Here is a 19,026-nt window from a genome sequence, read left to right as displayed (position 1 = left end):
ATTTCTGCCTGAATCACTGAGAGTAATAATGCAAAAATCTCTGGAAGAATTTCTAAATGAATCCTTGACGAAATTCATGTATAAATTCGTGTGGGAATTTTTCATGAATTTCCTACAGCAATTCCCAAATAAATCTCGGGTATTAACTGAATAAATTTTTGAATTTTTTTTTGAAGAAACCAAATTCTTTTGAAAGAATCTTTGAAAGAAAACCCTGTAGATAATTCTTCAGGAATACCTAAAAAAAAAGTTTTTTTTTAATGAAACCCTAGAAGAATTTCTAAAGAAATTCCTGGTTGAGTTTCAAAAGGAATCTTAAAAATCTTCCTTTTAACCTAGCGGAGGCTCTTAGCCAGGCGGTTGGGGTTATCAAGCTTCCAATCGCACCATGCTGTGGGGTGAGGATTTGATTCCCGCTCCGGACAATGAAACTTTTCGTGAGAATAGTTTTTTCTCTGTATCCACTGGTACATGCTCCGTGTGTCACATGTCTAGTGTTAAGTTTCGTTAAGCCTGAACAGTCTGGCTGAAAACGGTTCTCCGCATCTTTTTTTTTTTTTTTTTTTTGCAGTCCATAAAATCAATATAGGTATTTTATATCATGATTTTATTTCGGCCTGTTTATTGTGGCCTTTCAGAGAAGAGAATTGTCAGATAAAAGAGGCACAAAACAAGCAACAAAGAAGGCGCAGCGATTATTCTTTATCCCAACTGGTAACATATAATAACATGGTCTCATTTTTTTTGCTGGAGACAAAACGGAAGCTTAATTTGTTGCATACTTTTGAACTCGTGAATAATCAATTATTACTAACCCAAGTTTCCGAAGTTTCCGCTCGAAAATCGTAATGCAAGGCCTAAAGATCTCTAAACTTGTGGTGTACGGTCTTCATCCTATTCTGTTCCAATTGCGACAAATTTTTGTCGCATTGGGTGGGTTGTCGCAACGAATGCAGGCTTCGACATTACCATTATTGTTGCGCGATGGCTGAATTTTGATTTAATGCCAAGGATGACATTAACAGCTGGCTTTCGCCATCTTCTTGTTCTTCTTGGTGTAACGTCCCAACTGGGACAAATCCTGCTTATCAGTTTAGTTTCCTATGAGCAGTGAGCACTTCCACAGTTATTAACTGAGAGCTCCCTCTGCCAATGATCATTTTGCATGTTTATATCGTGTGCTAGGTACATGCCCAAGTAAGTCGAGGAAATTTCTTTTGCGAAAAGTTCCTGAACAGACCGGGAATCGAACCCGTCACCCCCAGCATGGTCATGCTCTATCCCACGTCTTTACAGCTGTAAAGAATTTTGTCAATATAACACATATCTTGGATGTTTTTGTTACTGGCACCAACTGCTTATTTAATTTATTTACCAAAGGATTTTATTTTTAATTATGTTTTAAATTATTTAGGTCGAGCCCCGAAAAAGGTCCCAACATGGACCAAAACGTCGGCAAAGATATGTAAGAATCAAACCATGATTTTTTTTACTGTCACGCAAAAAGCACATTTCTAGCTTCCCGCCAGCTGTTCAAACTGTTTCTCCCAACGCTAAATCAGTCAGTATTATTGCAAATTAAAGTCTTCAGTTATCTTGACACCTCTTCTGTTTCTCTCACAAACGCTTCCTAGTTTCTTTTCCTCTTCATTCTACATCCTGTTCACGTTGTAAAACATCTCTTTCAATATTTGTTTTATCCTTAGAAAAAAAAACTTAACCGATTGAGTAACTTTATCTCCCTTCTGGCAGCTGCTCTTTACAAGACTATATTATTTTGCATCATTGTCCTACTTATCGCACTAGGTTAAAACGCTTTCCGTTCAATATGTATGCTTTTGTCCTTAATGTTCTGTTTTGTTTTCTGTCTACCAATATAGTTGTATCAATACGTGTTGTCTTTACAATTTCCTCCTAACATTGCCTATGTACAAATTGCCATATGCCTACCGATAACAACCATTTTCTTATTTTTTGTTTGTTTGTTTGTTCGCTTGCACTCAATTGATTTAGTCTCCTGTGTGTGATTTTGTGTTGTGTTGTGTTGTTTTCCTCTCTACATTCTCAGTTCGATTTTTCACAAATCCGCGAAATTGCTTCTCCGTCACTAGTGTTTGTTGATTTTGTTTTGCTCACTTACGTAAAAAACTGCCTCGTTTCCATTGACTATTTCCATCCGGGTCTTAGAAAAAATAAGAACTACACTTACAAAAAAGTCACTTTCCATCCTATTTAACTAGCGTTCCCTTTCGGCTCGATTCGGATTGAATCGGTGGTACCGAACAGATCCAGGAAAGAAGAACACGCCCTCGTCGCACCAGTCGCGTCAATTTCAATTATCTAACATACAAAACTATAGACTCGTTCAGTTAGTAGTGCGCTCCGTCGTCAGCACACGCTCGCGTGCTCCGGAGGGCTGACTTAGTAGACGTACACGAACCGCTAGCTGCCGACCAGTTCGATTTGGCGGTACTTTTTCCTTAGATTCGACACCGAGTCCCGGTAGAGGACCGGATCCAGACGGAGATTGGAGCGCAGAAGGGGCATGTAGCTGGAAGAGGGGGAGAAGAGAGAAGTGGTTAGCGGTTTCGTTGTGATGGGGATGAAAAGGTTTTCAAGTGTTTGACAACGATTAGATGAACATTTTAGAGTAATAAGGCCCCATTGAGTCGAAGAGGTAAACGAACAATACTTGGCGGTCGAAAAGAAAATGACAACTTTCGACGTTACATGAATCACGAGCTACAATAAATGACTCAGATAAATCAAAAGAGCATTGTGGGTGATGTCTGATAGATTGGTGAGCTCATTTTGTACTATTTGTACAAAAAATGAATGGATACGGCTAAAAATCTATTTTATCGCAGAATTTACATCAATAACACTAAAATATGTTTTTTCATAACACACTACTTACCCAAACACGGCCGCAAACGTGTTGAGACAACTTTGTCGTTGTATGAAGTGATCCGGATCGTTCCAGGGGGACCTGTAAGACAAATGACACAATATGAGTAAAAAGTACCAAGTACTACATTAAGTGTTCGTATGAGCTTAATCAGATCCAAATGAACGTTTAATGGCAGCATACATCTACGCTCCCTTTACCCGAGCAAGTGTGCAAATGCAACCATGTTACATGTGGTACGTGTACGAATTCCATTAGCAAAGTTGCAGTGAATTTCCTGTTCGAGACATGGGACCACAGTCATTGCACACACACATGCACAGAAACGAACCAATTCGAAGATTTCGCATGCCGACCATGTGAGAGATTCCGACTAACTTTGATAATTACACCGGCTAAGTAGGTACGGCGCGGTGGCGGCACAGTTTTCACTCACTGCAACCGCAAATCCCTCTGCATTGTCGGATCACTAGCCACAGAATCATCATTAGGTAAATTGATACGTATCGTAACCGACACCGACCGACACGTGTTCCGTGGCCTGGACGTTTGCGGTACAATGAGCCGGCCAGGGTCGGCTGTCAAATTGGATAACTTTGAATTCGTCGTGTGTCTATCGGTCTGTCTCAAGAGCAAACTTATGTGTCTCCGACAGATTTTGGACCGCTGAATCCGAATCCGAGCTCGGATTTGCTTTAGCACGTCACAATTTTGAGCTATACCTCAATTTATAGGGCAAAATAGGCGATATTGTTTTTTTTTATTGCAAGCCATTAAGCATAGAAATATTTTTTTACGCAATCAAAGAGTAAATTGGTCAATAAACATCTAAATTACCGACTCATGCAAAAAATCCTTTTGAGAAATCAAATTTGACAGATTTAAGCGATTTATGTTAGGTACAATAGGGTAGCGAACCACTTGGGCAGCGCCCGGTATTTTGGGCACTCTTCGCTATAACTCAGTCAATTCTAAACCAATTGACTTTAAATTTTGTACACGGCTAGATACTATACGTATCTCATTGTATTCCAAAAATTGTGTCAATTGGTTCAGAATTGGATGAGTTATAGCAGAAAAGTGCCCAAAATAGGACCCCTGCCGAGATGGTTCCACTTCCCTATTTCCCATACAAGCTGAACTACAAAAGTTGCATGCAAGTTTACTTACTAACATATTTTGCCCTATAAATTGAGGTTTAGTTCAAAATTGTGACGTGCTGGAGCAAATCCGAGCCCGGATTCGGATTGATCGACCCAAAATCTGTCAGAGACATATACATAAGTTTCCTCTTGAGACAAAAAAAAACTGTTGCGCTGTTTAATCTTAATTCCAAGGTAACGAAATTTAAATTTTATCTCAAATCGTAGTTTCGAGAAGAGCATGGTCGGCCCTGTCCACTCCGGCCATTTCTGAATGCATTCAACTTGAGCAAAAATGGAGCTAACTACATCGCAACTCCGACGTTCCGACTTTGAACGAGTTTCCGTTTCCGTGTGTGCACCACGCCAACGAGTTGACAGTGCACAATGGTTCAGGAACCTAATTTACAAGTCATCTACATCATTGAACTATAAAATTGTAATGTCTCAGAATTTATATACATACATATAAAAAATTGGTGTTGTTTGGTTGGTCCAGAAAGAGTTTTCGGAAAATTTATCGCCTTATACGGATTTTTTCCATCATCTCATAACTCTAATCTCAATAATTACTTTAGTCTTTTTTTAGCAATCGCGGAAATATTTCTGTAGAATACCTAGACAAACCTTCTGAGAGAAGCCAGTCGGTTGAACGAAATCCTTGCAAAATCTAAGGATTTTCAAGTGAACGAACTTCGTTTACCAAATGTACAGTAAAACCGCTGAGCACTAAAATGTGTAAGCCCTACTCATAAGTGCATAATTTCCAGACCACACAAAAATGTGTTACAGTTACACATTCTCAAAAACAGCTCGTACACTCGTCTAGATGCGAAATGTCGATATTTTTTTTTTGTTTTCCAAGGTCACTAGTAAACCTAGCTAGATTGATGTACAAAATTTTTTGCGAATTTAACGATTTTGCTGACACAGGAGCTGATTTTGTGAATGTGCAAGGGTTACACATTTTTGGTGTAGTCTGGAAATTATTCACTTTAGTGCTGAGCGGCGTTAGCGTGTGGTGATTTCACTTCCTCTGATGAGGAAGTTTTGGAATGTTTATTCAGTACACACTTTCCCGGATGTGTGGATATTACATCTTCGGATGAACCTGATGTATTTTCTTGTAGTTATGATTCTTTAGCTTCGGTTCGGAGTATCATAACTTTAAAATCGATTGAATGGGCACTTAAAAGCTTTGCTCCTTTCAAATCTCCTGTGGCAGATGGGATTTATCCTATTTTGCTTCAAATCCCTTGATCATTTCAAAAATGTTTTGAAACAACTACCTGTCTGCAGTTTTGCTACAGGGTATATTCCCAAATCCTGCACACTCAAAACAGATTCGCGGGCTCGGCAAAATCGCGCACAGCCGTCTGCTCAGCAAAATCTTTATCTGGTATCTCAGCAAAAAGTGACGATTGTTAGCTGATTCTCAGCAAAACGATTGCCGACTATCAGCAATGAACTGTCAAAATTGCTGAGATCCCGGCAAAATGATTGTTTGCTGATTGCTCGGCTGTGCGAATCTCGGCAAAAGTTTGAAAAAATGCTGATATCCCGGCAATCTGAATTAAGTGTGTGGAGGGAAAAGTTTATTCCAAAAGTGGGTCGTGCGTCGTATGAAGAAGCAAAGAGCTTCAGACCTATCAGTTTGACCTCTTTTCTTCTGAAATGCTTAGAACGCATAGTCGATCATCACATCCGTGATGTTCATCTGGCCAATGTGCCTCTTCATGTGAACCAACATGCTTACCAATCTGGAAAGTCCACTGTGACTCTTTTACACAAAGTTGTTTACGATATCGAGAAGGCATTCGCTCAAAAGCAATCCTGCTTGGGTGTTTTCTTAGATATCGAGGGTGCCTTTGACAACGTGCCTTTCGATGCCATATTGGAAGCCGCACGGGGTCATGGTATATCTCCAATGATTTCCAATTGGATTAACCAAATGCTCAGAAACCGACATCTCTTCTCGACATTGCGTCAAGCGGCGATTAGGAAATTGAGTGTTTGTGGATGCCCCCAAGGGGGAGTCTTATCACCACTTTTATGGAATCTCGAGCAGATACGCTATTGAGGCAACTCAATAATAGCGGTTTTCCTACTTATGGTTTTGCCGACGACTACCTAACATTGTTAGTCGGTATGTGCATCAGCACCCTTTTCGACCTGATGCAAAACGCTCTTCAGGTAGTTGAGGGTTGGTGTCGCCAATATGGCCTTTCGGTAAATCCGAGTAAAACATCTATTGTTCTTAGATGTTATGTTGGTTCGACTGTGATTGGAGATCAGAGATAGTTTCGGCTTTGCAGTCTTGTTTTAGTCGGACAAAATTAAATAGTTTGTTCCACTAAAACAAGACTGCAAAGCCGAAACTACATCTATTGTTCTTTTCACGGAAAAGCGAAACCGTAATGGTGTTCGAACTTTACGTCTCATTGATTCTGAAATCAATGTGACTGAACAGGTAAAGTACGTTGGAGTCATTCTTGATTCCAAGCTTTCCTGGACACCTCATGTTGAGTTCAGAATCAAAAAAGCTTGTATGGCCTTCGGGCAATGCCGGCGAACCTTTGGTACAACTTGGGGTCTAAAACCCAAGTATATCAAATGGATCTACACAACTGTTGTTCGGCCAATATTGGCCTATGGATGCCTTGTGTGGTGGCAAAAGGGCGAAGTGAGAACGGTCCAATCAAAGTTAGGCCATCTTCAAAGGATGTGCTTAATGGCGATGTCTGGAGCGTTCTCTTCAACTCCCACGGCAGCGCTCGAAGTTCTCTTTGACGTTGCCCCACTACACATTCATCTCAAACAAGAAGCACTTTCTTGCACTTACCGCCTATGGGTACTCGGTTTACTAGAGGAAACTCCTGTGAACCGCAGTTCAACACACACCTCGTTGTTTCCACTTTTGGTGAATTGGGACAAAGTTGTCCTTGCTCCAAGTGATCTTACAATTGCTTGTAATTTTCCATATAGGACATTTTCCACGAAATTCCCTTCCCGGGAAGAGTGGACATCTGGTTATCTGGAGAGAAGTATTTCAGACGGCATCGTATGTTACATTGATGGCTCCCTTCTTGAAGGTCGAGCAGGTGCTGGTGTTTATTCTCGTGAGCTAAGGCTGTATCAGTCTTATTCACTTGGTAGACACTGCACCGTTTTTCAGGCCGAAATCTTTGCTCTTATGTGCGGAGTGCAATCAGCACTTCAGCAGCACGTAATGGGCAAAGTATTATACTTCTGTTCAGATAGCCAGGCTGCTATTAAAGCACTTGCTTCGGCCAACTCCAGGTCGAAGATAGTTATCGCTTGTCGAACTCAAATCGAGGAGCTGAATTCAGCAAACGCTGTTCACCTTGTATGGGTACCTGGTCATTCTTCCATCGCTGGAAATGAATTGGCTGATGAGCTAGCTCGCTCTGGAGCATCACATGACTTCATTGGCCCTGTGCCAGCTATTCCGATATCGAAGTGTTGGATTAAGCCATAGATTCACACCTGGGCTGTCACTTAACACAGACAATATTGGAATAGTTTGGAGTCATGTCGTCAAACCAAATTGTATAGTGCTGAGCCATCTCTACGGGTGGCGAAGTATCTAACTAATCTGTCAAAGCAGAATTGCAGCATGCTGGTCAAAGCATTGACTGGCCACTGCCGACTCAGCTATCACATGGCGAATATTCAGCAAGCTGATTCATTTGCCTGTGATAGCTGTGAATCCGATTATGGAACTTCGTGTCATTTGATATGTAACTGTCCAGTTTTCGCGCAACTGCGTTTCCGAGTATTCGGTAAACTCTTATTAAGTGAAACTGACTTCAGAAACCTGAATCTTCAGGATATTCTGTTGTTCTTAACCCGCTGTGGTAAAGAGCTATAGGCTCTCTTTCGCTTTATGCGTTATTACAGTGCCCTTTTCAGGGCGCTGTTTGAACCCATTGTGGTACGCTTGTGCGTTAGTACCCTCTTCCAGGGTATTTTTCCTATTTCCCTACCTGTCCCTATCCCCATCCAAATCCTTTTTCCTTCCTTTTCCCTCAGGTAGATGATGAAATAGGCTGTTATTTTGGCGATGGCACAAATGTCCCAAATGGAGGATAACGTGCCTCTGGAGCCGGTCTTCTGATACCTGAACTTCCTGACAGAACCAGGGAATTTCAAACAGATTTATCCATGAACACAAACTTTAATTTTCCGTGGACACTGCCTCATAACATGGTTAACAACATCTGAGCACATCACACATAGTAGTTTTGGGAATTATTACATTTTTACATTCGCGACTATTGTACCTGACCACGCTAAATTTTCAACGTGTTTGTGCAAGATTATTTTCATTCTATTGTCTTCAATCTGAAAAAACTTTTCACTCGTTGCAAGGAAATCGATGAAATTTTCACAATTAAAAGAGGACTAGTTTATGATCAGATTGCTAGTGCAAAAGAATGATGATTATGATCATTTGGAGTGTCACAATAAATTATACCCTGCGTCCGAATACTAACTGGATAATGCTTTAGCTCAAATTAAGACAAGAGAATTAATAAATTCTTCAGGATATTTGGGTTTTTCTATATGCACCTCCTAGAATTCACTTCATGTGTTCTATAAACTCAATATCTGCTTAGAACAAAACTCAGACGACCCAAATCGGACCATCCGTTCGCAAGTTATGCGCGGTATAGAAAAGTGGTCGATTGTGCGCGAAAGTTAGTGTTAATTGACCCATTGTCAAATCACATCACCAACCATAGGGGACTCCCAGACTGACAATGTACCCTACCCTACTAACAAACAAAGTGACAAACCCGAACAGGAAGAAAAAAAGGTTAATAATGGCGCCGGCCACGTCCTTACGGTCATCGAAGATGGGAGGAAATATTAGTAAGACAAACGTTGTTATAGAGACCGAGAATCGCTGCATCTCCACGTTTGTCTCTGGAAGGATTTTCAGAGACAAACGTGGAGATGCAGCGATTCTCGGTCTCTATAACAACGTTTGTCTTACTAATATTTCCTCCCATCTTCGATGACCGTAAGCACGTGGCCGGCGCCATTATTAACCTTTTTTTTCTTCCTGTTCGGGGTTGTCACTGCGACCAGTTTTTAGATCTATTGTGACATTACCCGTATCCTTAGTGAAGTGCATGTCGCATTACTCAATTGCCATTGAAGGGAAATAAAGTATCGATTTTGATACAGATTTTGTTATGTTTTCTTAGAAAACAAAACAAGAGTACTGATATTGGTCATGCATAGGAAACCTAGCATAATCCTTGTTTTACTGCTAAATTCTCCCCAGTAGGACGATTTAACATTAGCAGCAATATAATTCCAATAATGGAACATGTGTTCAGTAATAAGGATTCTGGTATGTTCCTTGCATACTAGCACTTACCAACCTTTAGAGAGTTAGTACATACAGTAATCCCTTACCCAATTTGATTTCCTTTGCATAGAGTTTAGCCTCGGATGGGAAGGTTTATAGCTACTTGCAAAGTAAAGTTGGTTAACTTAGTTTAATTCAAAAACTTGAAACCACCAAGATACCAGTAGCAAGGACTAAAAACTATGATTCTTTGATTTATCAGAACACATATTTAAAAATTGAAAAATAGGACGACACTAGCTGGAAAGGATGATATCGCAGCTGAACTCATCAAGATGGGCCCGAAAAGTTGGCCACCTGTCTGCACCGGTTGGTAGTCAGGATCTGGAAGCCGAACAGATACCGGTGGAATCGAAGGAAGGGGTAACCTACACCATTCACAAGAAAGGCGACCATTTGGAATGTTAAAACTTCAGAGCGATCACCATTTTGAATGCTGCCTACAAAGTGCTTTCCTAGATGATCTACCATTTTCGGGTGAACTATCCAGTTCATTCGAATCTCGCCGGGGACTGCGACAAGGTGACGTGCTTACTCTTCAACATCGCTCTTTTTTTTTCTCAAACCATACCATAGGGGGAAAAATTTGCTCAACAAACACCCTAACAGGAAGGTTTGGGTAGTGTGGGATTAAGGCCGTCTTCTACAACAGTAGTTAAAGCCAGGACTACTATCTTCTCGACCCACTAAAACACATTCCTATGGTCGCCAAACCCTTCGTCTCTCCGGAACCACCAAGAAGGCATTGGTTCAGAGAGGGGCTAGTGCACATCGCACCCTCAAGGTTAGCTGCGTAGCGTGCAGCAACGAACATCGATGACTCGCTTTGGAGAGTCCATCACGGTAGCATGCTGGCGCTTAGCCTGTTTCCTGAGTGGTCCTCACCACTCCCTTTGTCCTCGGAAGGCGGGCAGGGTCAACCCCGCCCGCGCCCAACTGCTTGGCAGACATCAAGAACTGATGCCCACGTGCAACCCGATCTGACCTGCTGAAGGCAAGGGTATCACTATCCTCCAGGCCCTATCAGCTGCACCCGAAGGTTGCTGACAGCAGGGTCTCCACCTGCCCCGACCCTTGCCGGGGACCCCTTTCCAACCGCGGGCTCGGATCCAAACCAGTAGACATGCACTATGCTCGAGGAAGACCTGCAAACACTTGTAGTTTTCGAGCGACGTGTGCTAAGGACGATCTTAAGCGCTGTGCAGGAGAACTGTGTGTGGCGGAGAAGGATGAACCACGAGCTCGCTGCACTTTACGGCGAACCCAGCATCTAGAAGGTGGCCAAACCGGAAGGATATGGTGGGTAGGGCATGTTGCAAGAATGCCGGATAACAACCCTTCAAAGTTGGTGTTTGCTACTGATCTGGTTGGCACAGAAGGCGGACCAGGTGGAACGTGACTTGGCGAGCATTGAGCGTGATTGAGGATGAAGAGCGACAGTCACAACCGAGCATTGTTGATAATGTCTTATCTTAAATGTGATGTTGAGCAAATAAATGTATGTATGCATGTATGTATGTAACAACTGAACTGACTGTGATGGCGTGTAGATATCACTGATAGACCATCTTTAAAATTTGTTAAAAAATCTAAATAAACACCTACAGTGATGGTATACAATAACATCTGGAATAATTAATTGGAGTGCGGGTCAGTATCAAGCAGGGGCGTACAATTTCGTTTCAATGATACACTTTCATGCAACATTTGAAAGAGTCACTTCAAGTGTTTCATACATTTTTCTAATGACTCGGTCGTTAAAAAAAACTTTTCCACTCATCGTAGCACTCGGTAGTCTCCCACCCGGTCGCATTGCTTGTGCTTCACCCGTCAGAGCATTAGTGTCTCACTGGTGCGCGCTAGTCTCTTAATGGTTACGGGCGCCGGTTAATTGGATTTAAGTGATCGAATTCGTTATCCTCTTTCATAAAACATAATTATCATTCTATTGGCGTGCACCACTATTTAAAAATGTTTTTTAAATAGTGTTTTTAGCATGTTGAAGTATTTCAATGACCCATAAATGAAACGAAAATCCAAGTGTATCATCCCATGTTTCATACACACTTGTTTCTGTAGCAGCAACGAACGAGTGTGTTGCTGGGTGAGAGATGAAGCATCACAGCAGTCCGTTCGCATGGGAAACGATTTGCTACAGTCGTCGTACGTCATGTTTTCCTTTCGAAATTGCACGACCCTGGTATCAAGTCGTTGCCTGTCATTGTCGTTCATTGTCGTTCAGTGGAGTCGTAGTAGAAATGGTGTGTACGTGAACAAAATTGTGTCGACGTTAATCACCAAAACCACGGTTATTTCCCAAGTTTAAATCAGTATCTGCCACGTTTTGTAAATTTGATAGTACGACACAGCATTTAGTAGTGAAGACTGCGTAATTGATCGTCGACCGCTGTTGTAAAATCGAATTTTATTTTCCAATTTGGAAGCCATACTAAGGACACCGACGAACAATAAATTCGCTTGGACCTGAAAGTCGAGCAGTTATGGCCGAAGAACGCCGTCCACTTCGGAGTCAATCGGTGACAAAGCTGTCCAACACCGGCGACGATATGACTGTCTCCGAACTGGCAAAACTGATGAAAACGTTGTTTGCCACATACCAACAAAATACAGTGGAGGAGATACGACGACTGGAGCACTCATTCCAAAGCGAAATGAACAAACTGCGTTCGGACATCGCTCTAGACCTTGAAAACATGCGCAAAGAATCTACCAAGACCACGACCACGATACTAAACACTGTTAGTTTGAACAAAAATGAGTGTCTTGCAGCGGTAGATAGGAGTATGTGCGCCAATGATCTCATCGTTAACGGCGTGCCGAACGTCGCAGGAGAGAGCCTATCCAATTATTTTGCTGTCTGGTGTCGCTCTCTGGGGTATACCGATGAAGATATTCCATTGATCGATGTTAAAAGACTAGTGAGAGGTACACCAACAGCTGGTGTGGTGTACCTAATATTGATTCAGTTCGCAATCACTACACAGCGAAATGAATTCTATGGACGCTATTTACGGTCAAGGAAGCTTTCGCTCATGAATATCGGGTTCTCATCGAATCAACGCATATTTGTGAACGGGAATTTAGAAACAGCTACCAGGGAACTTCGCACGAAGGCTCTACAAATGAAGAAGAAAGGACAGCTAAGTGGAGTCTACACGAGGATGGGGATCCTCTATGTGAAGAAAACAACCAACGATCGGGAAAAGCCAATCTTGTCGGAGGATGATCTGCACACTCTACGTTAACCTTTCCTTTAAAGCTTCTGTTTATTCCTTTTCTACCATCCTTTTTTTCCCATGTCTCCTCTCCTGAAAGCTTAAACTGTTGCTGTTGCTGTTGTTGGAGATGCTGGATGTTGCCCGAAAGCTGCTGTTGAATGCTGCTGAATGTTCAGTTCGTTAAGCGTGGTTTGCTATTTTCACTAATATTTGCGTTGAAAAATTATGAATATGTATAAAATTGTATTTGTGAACTCTTTTGTTTGTAATCAGTTGATAGTGCTCTTTACTTATTTCCTCTTAACTGCTATGTTCTTATATCCTTATGGCTAATGTTTCTGGTAGAAATGCCTCAGCGAATTGGTGTTTTCCAAGGATTGTCATGAAGAGTGCCCGTATTAAAAACAAATTCTCGGTATGTAGCGTCAATAGCCAGAGCATCTGTGCTCGCAAGTTTACCAAACTAGATGAATTACGACAAATATCCCAATTAAGCAATGTTGACGTTATATGTGTCACTGAAAGTTGGCAGAATGATAGAATCGATAATCCGCTACTGACAATCAGTGCTGAAAAATTCATTTCGTCATATCTAAATTCATTCACCTACAGCTCATTTAAGAAGCTGAACCTGAGAATATGGTATATGAAAAATTTATGCCGCTAAACCAGTTCTCCAAGAAAGTCACGGAAAAACCGCTATTTTTCGAATATTTAAGGTAAATGTCACGGACTACCTTTGAAAAATGCCAAATGATATTCACCGTGAATATCATTGAGATTTTTCGAAGGTAGTCCGTGACATTCACCTTAAATATTCGAAAAATAGCGGTTTTTCCGTGACTTTCGTGGAGAACTGGTTTAGCCGCACAAGTTTTTCATATACCATATTCTCAGGTTCAGCTGCTCAAATGAGCTGTAGGTGATTGAATTTAGATTTGACGAATAGAGTTTTTCAGCACTGCTGACAATAGAGGGCTATAATATTGTCAGGCATGACAGGAAAGGACGACTTGGGGGTGGTATCTTAATTTTCATCAAAGAAGGAATGCGCTATACTCTATTAGAGAAATCAGTTGACCAAACAGGTGTACCCAATGCTGAATACTTTGCCATTGAAATTTTACTGGGAAATGAAAAGCTATTTTTTGTTGGTATGTACAATCCACCCGAAGTAAACTGCACAGATGTGATTGATTGTTTACTGTCAAAATATGGAAAACACTAGAGCAATCTATTTGTTACAGGTGACTTGAATACAAATCTTTTGAATCACAATTCTATTAAAACTACACAGTTGACATCACTACTGAGCATCCATAATATGTTTAGCTTAGGCTCTGAACCCACTTTTTATCATAAATATGTGTCCTCGCAGTTGGATCTTATGCTATTCAATTCAAGGTCACGAGTTCTTAGATTTAATCAAATAGATGTACCAAACTTTTCAAATCACGATATGATATTTGCTTCACTAGACTTCGACATGATCCACATTCCACAGAAAGTTGAATATCGCGACTATAACTCAGTTGACATTGATGGTCTGTTGAATGCATACATTTCCTTAGACTGGCGTAGTTTTTTTTTCGATCGAATGATCCCAACTTTCTTCTTAGTTTTTTTAATTCCAATATCCTAGAGCTGCACAACAGATTTGTCCCTCTTAGAACATTTGTGTCGAGGAAAAATCAAAACACGTGGTTTAGCGATGCTGTTAGTAAAGCACTTGTTGAACGTGATCTGGCATATAAAAGATGGAAACAAACTAAGAGTACATCTGATCCCAAACTATTCAAAACTCTTCGTAATCAAGTGACCTTAAAAGTTCGTCAAGCAAAAAAGCACACTATGAAAACACCCTTGACACAAATTTACCTTCCAAGGAATTGTGAAAACGGTTAAAATGCATTGGTGTCGGCAAATCTTCCAAGTCTCCTTCCAATCAGTTTAAGGCGGATGAAATCATTTCAAATTTTGCTAGAAATTTCTCAATGAGTTCCAGTAGTTGCGATAGCGATAGTGTCTCCAATCAAACACCGGCAGAGAACTCATTCTATTTTAGTCAAATAAATGAAATTTATGTAATAAGTGCTTTGTATCACATGAAGTTCAATGCAATTGGTTTAGATGAACTTCCCATCAAGTTTTTGAAATCGATCAACCCACTGATAATAAAATCTGTTACACATTTGATCAACTGTATCATTACAACTAGCATTTTTCCTGATGAATGAAAAAAATCCAAAATTTTACCGTTCAAGAAAAAAACTAACCTAAACACACTACAAAACCTACGTCCTATAAGCATTCTTTCTGCTTTATCAAAAAATATTTGAACGCCTTATTAAAAATCAAATCTGCCAGTATATAAATCAGGAAAATCTACTCATCGCTCAGCAGTCTGGGTACCGGGCAAAACATAGCACGAAAACTGCAATGCTAAAGGTATTCGACGATATCGGACTAATTTTGGATAAAGGTCGACCAGTTGTTTTAATACTTCTAGATTTTTCGAAAGCCTTCGATACAATATCTCATAAAATACTATGTCATAAGCTTTGTGCAAGATTCAGATTTTCTAATCATGCAAAGAATCTCATCGAATCATATTTGAGCGGACGAACACAAACGGTATTAAACAATGGATTTTATTCAAGCTACCTTCCAACATCGTCAGGTGTACCGCAGGAATCTATTTTAGGACCAATTCTTTTCTCGCTGTACATTAACGATCTCCCAGAAGTTTTAAAATATTGTAGCATACATGTTTTCGCTGACGATGTTCAGCTGTATTTCGGCTGCACAGATGATTCAGCCGCGGTTATTTCCAGGAAAATTAATGAAGATATGCCCAATATACATGCGTGGTCAGTTAGAAACAAGCTTCTCTTAAATGCAGATAAAACCTGCGCCTTATTTTTAAGTCACTCGCATTCTAATAGTTTCTTGAAACCTATTCTTAAATTGAACAATACAGAAATCTCGTTTTTGGATGAAGGTGTGAGTTTAGGTATAACGACTCAGTCCAATTTCAAATATGATAAGTTTATTTTTAAACAATGTGGTAAAATATATGCCAGTTTACGAACATTGTATGTTTTGTCCGCTTTTCTGAGCACTTATATCTTAAGCTTAAGCTTTTTAAAAGTCTAATTTTCCCACATTTCGTAGCATGTGACTTCCTCTTATCCGAGTCTTCTATGTATGCTCAATCAAGATTGCAAGTGGCATTGAATTCTTGCATTAGATTTGTGTTTAATTTGGATAAATATGCCAGTGTTTCCCATCTTCAACATCGTTTAATAGGATGTCCATTTAATAGATTTACCCAATTGAGAAGCTGTCTATTTTTATTCAAGCTTGCGAAAACTTCTGCTCCAGGTTATTTACATACAAAACGAAAACCGCTAAGAAGTTTACGCGCGAAAAAATATGCTATTCCACGTCATAATTCGTCGCTGTATGGCAATTCATTCTTCGTAAGAGGCATTTCTCACTGGAATTCTTTACCCAATGATACTACCTTGGAAAACTCTTCATTAGCCTTCAGGAGGAAATGTATTGAGCACTTCAATAATTAGATTATAATTGAATTTTGGATTAGTATAATGAATTTGTAATTGTAACAATGAACTGACGCATCTTTCTACGCTTGTTTTGCTTATGTAACAATTAAAAGAGACAATAGTCTTATGTTACTGATTGAGAATAAATAAATAAATAAATAAAATGAATGTATGTATCAGAAAAAAGAATAATAAGGATTTCGATAATAATGATAATGTTCTTCTAATATTCTGCTAGCTGGTTACTTAGGGTGGCTCCGAAGAGGATTAGTGTTTGAATGGGCTTGCATATTGGTGGTTCCACGTGACAGGACTGGAAATGCAACTCATGAATATTTACTCAAGTGCAACCAGTTTCGCTTTGTCAAGTCTTAGAGTAGCATAGTAAGTAAAAATATCTGTTTTTATTAAACTTTTAAAATAAGATTTTTAAACCATTGTGTAACTAAATGGCAGACACCGACCAAAGCGAGGGAGGAACCGGGAAGCATCAATGCAATCTGCTCCTACTTTCTGCTGCCGGTATCGCACACATCCCAGAAATTGAGAAAGGGTATTATTACTATCAAAGTCACGTCCACTTCACGCTCAATGAAAAGCGACGAATATCCCACCGTTTGTTATATAGTGAACGGTGGCGACAACGAGCACGCTTGCTTATGGCTTGGCGACGGGAGGGGATAGTGTAAATTGCGTCCATCCAGTATGGAAGCGAGAACGGGTGAATCTGCAGTGAATTCTCGTATGCTGGGCCCATCCATGCCCGGTCGGGTCGGGTGTTATCCTTTTACGAATGAGGACGGTCAGCAGTCATTAAGTAAATAGCAAAGGGTCGAGCCGTCGCAGGCGAAGTTCAGATAATGGGTGCTGAATGTTGAGGCGAAATTGCCTCTAAATAGCATAAAATAGCCGAATCATCAGGAGTACGGAGGGAATTTGTAAATCGAATCGTATTTTTTTGACAGGATTGCAAAACATATTGTAAAATTTCACGGTAAACATATTTTTCAGAATCCGCACTAACAGCGTCACTGTCCCTCGAACAAATAGCGTGTCTGTTGTCTTACTAGGAACTTACCTCCCACTTTCCCGATCCTTATAACCCTTCCGCTGGGTTACTTTAATAGGTGGCTTCCGGGTGACATGAGACACAAGTAGATTCATCAGAATGTCCTCGCAGTTCGAGGACTGTTGAACCGTTTTCAGCAGCAGATAGGACAACCAGTTGGTGTAGAGATAGTTGTAGTACCGATGGTAGAATGCGGCTCCCGTCAGCACGATCGAGTAGTAGTTGGTCCACTTGGACGTGTAGCCCCAGGCGTTCTGGAAGGATAAGAAGAGGATTTCAGAATTGATTACCTTACATTCAATTGAAATATCCAAAAGTTTATAACTTTTTACAGGGCACTAAGCGTGGAACACATAAACACTTGGAAAGATGGTCTGTACATTTTCTAAGTTCGGTATTACGTAATTCGCGTGCCATGCCTCTCAGCTTGCCTACCTTGGAATCATCCCAGAAGTGCGCCCTCGCCGGATAACCCACGATGCGATCCGGAAAGTCCTGCCACACCTGGTAGGCAAAATCTAGCTCGTCCGTGTTTAGGATGGCGTCCTCGTCCAGCGAGAGCACGGCGTCCGTTTCTATGTGCTCGTGGGGGAAGAATCTTTGGGATATGCTAGGGCGCTCCTCGTTGGGACCGCCGCTTATCACGTGTAGTGGAATATGGCCCGTGGAGGGCCACCGTTTCCGCGACGGCGCCGGCCGATCACAGGCCCACAGTATTAGTATCTGCGAGGAAAGGAATACTCATTAATGGAATTCAAATTCATAGAATTTTTCAACCGTCGTTACCTTATCTACAAATTGGCTTTTGGTGATGGATTTGACTAGCTTGTACAGGGCGCTGCCGACCGTCAGCTGTTGGGCGCCAATCTGCACGAAGATGACGGCGGTGTAGTTGGGCCCGGGCCGGAGCCCAACGCCCTCCAGCAGGAACGGAAACCGATGGGCCGTGTCGGCGAAGGTCGGAACGGTGAGCAACGCGCCCGGCGACTGGTTCCAAATCAGTCCGTTCCGGTGGGGGTAGTCTGGCAGTCTCTCTCTTATAATCTGTGCGGGTGGGGAAGGAATGGGGATTAAATTAGAGAATAATCGGTTAAAATGTTTGGTTTTGGTGGGTGACCCTTTTTGTGGAAGTAAACACCTCATGATATCCAATTAAATTTTGATATCAGAAAGACGAATCGCTTTGACAATGATAAAGATTTAGAAAGTGGCAAACCGCCAGCTCAGGAACAGCCATCATGTATCATCCCTATCAGCACGCCCGGAGCCATTCGTCAGAAATATATTTTCTTTTCAACCGTGTGAAAAACCTCCTTGCACGGTAAGGAAATTGGCTCTAAGATACTGGCGAATGTTTACTTTCATCATCATGTCGGAGCTCACTCAGTTCAGTGCCAGGTCATTTGCCTGTCTTGCGATAGAGATGTGCGCCGCTTAGAGCACTATGATTAACCCTTTGCAGCCGAAGGGTTAATATCTTCTAATTCTTATTTATGGCTCTACGTCCCCACTGGAACTTGGCCTGCCTCGCTTCAACTTAGTGTTCTGTGAGCACTTCCACAATTATTAATTGTGAGGCAAGTACAATGGTACACTATGCCCAGGGAATCGAGAAAATTTTCCCGACTGGAACGGGAATCGAACCCGCCGTTTCCGGTTTGGCGATCCATAGCCTTAACCACTAGGCAAACTGGAGAC

The 19,026-nt window shown here is 41.2% G+C and overlaps 1 protein-coding gene across 1 annotated transcript in view; it reads right to left on the bottom strand.

The window, feature by feature from the left end:
- Positions 1-2,415: 2,415 nt before the first annotated feature.
- Positions 2,416-19,026, bottom strand: part of LOC109411435 (exostosin-1) — a 703,630-nt gene continuing 687,019 nt past the window's right edge. Inside the window, exons 6-10 of the mRNA XM_062855443.1 lie at positions 18,115-18,372; positions 17,764-18,051; positions 17,338-17,582; positions 2,918-2,989; positions 2,416-2,551 (exon numbers count right to left, since the gene is read on the bottom strand). Coding sequence (XP_062711427.1) covers positions 2,443-2,551; positions 2,918-2,989; positions 17,338-17,582; positions 17,764-18,051; positions 18,115-18,372 — 972 coding nt within the window. The 3' untranslated portion in view covers positions 2,416-2,442. The remainder of the gene's footprint in view (positions 2,552-2,917; positions 2,990-17,337; positions 17,583-17,763; positions 18,052-18,114; positions 18,373-19,026) is intronic.

The sequence above is a fragment of the Aedes albopictus genome, chromosome 3, assembly GCF_035046485.1.
Source record: "Aedes albopictus strain Foshan chromosome 3, AalbF5, whole genome shotgun sequence".
NCBI classification, from domain to species: domain Eukaryota; kingdom Metazoa; phylum Arthropoda; class Insecta; order Diptera; family Culicidae; genus Aedes; species Aedes albopictus.
This window is presented reverse-complemented; position numbering and strand designations above follow the sequence as displayed.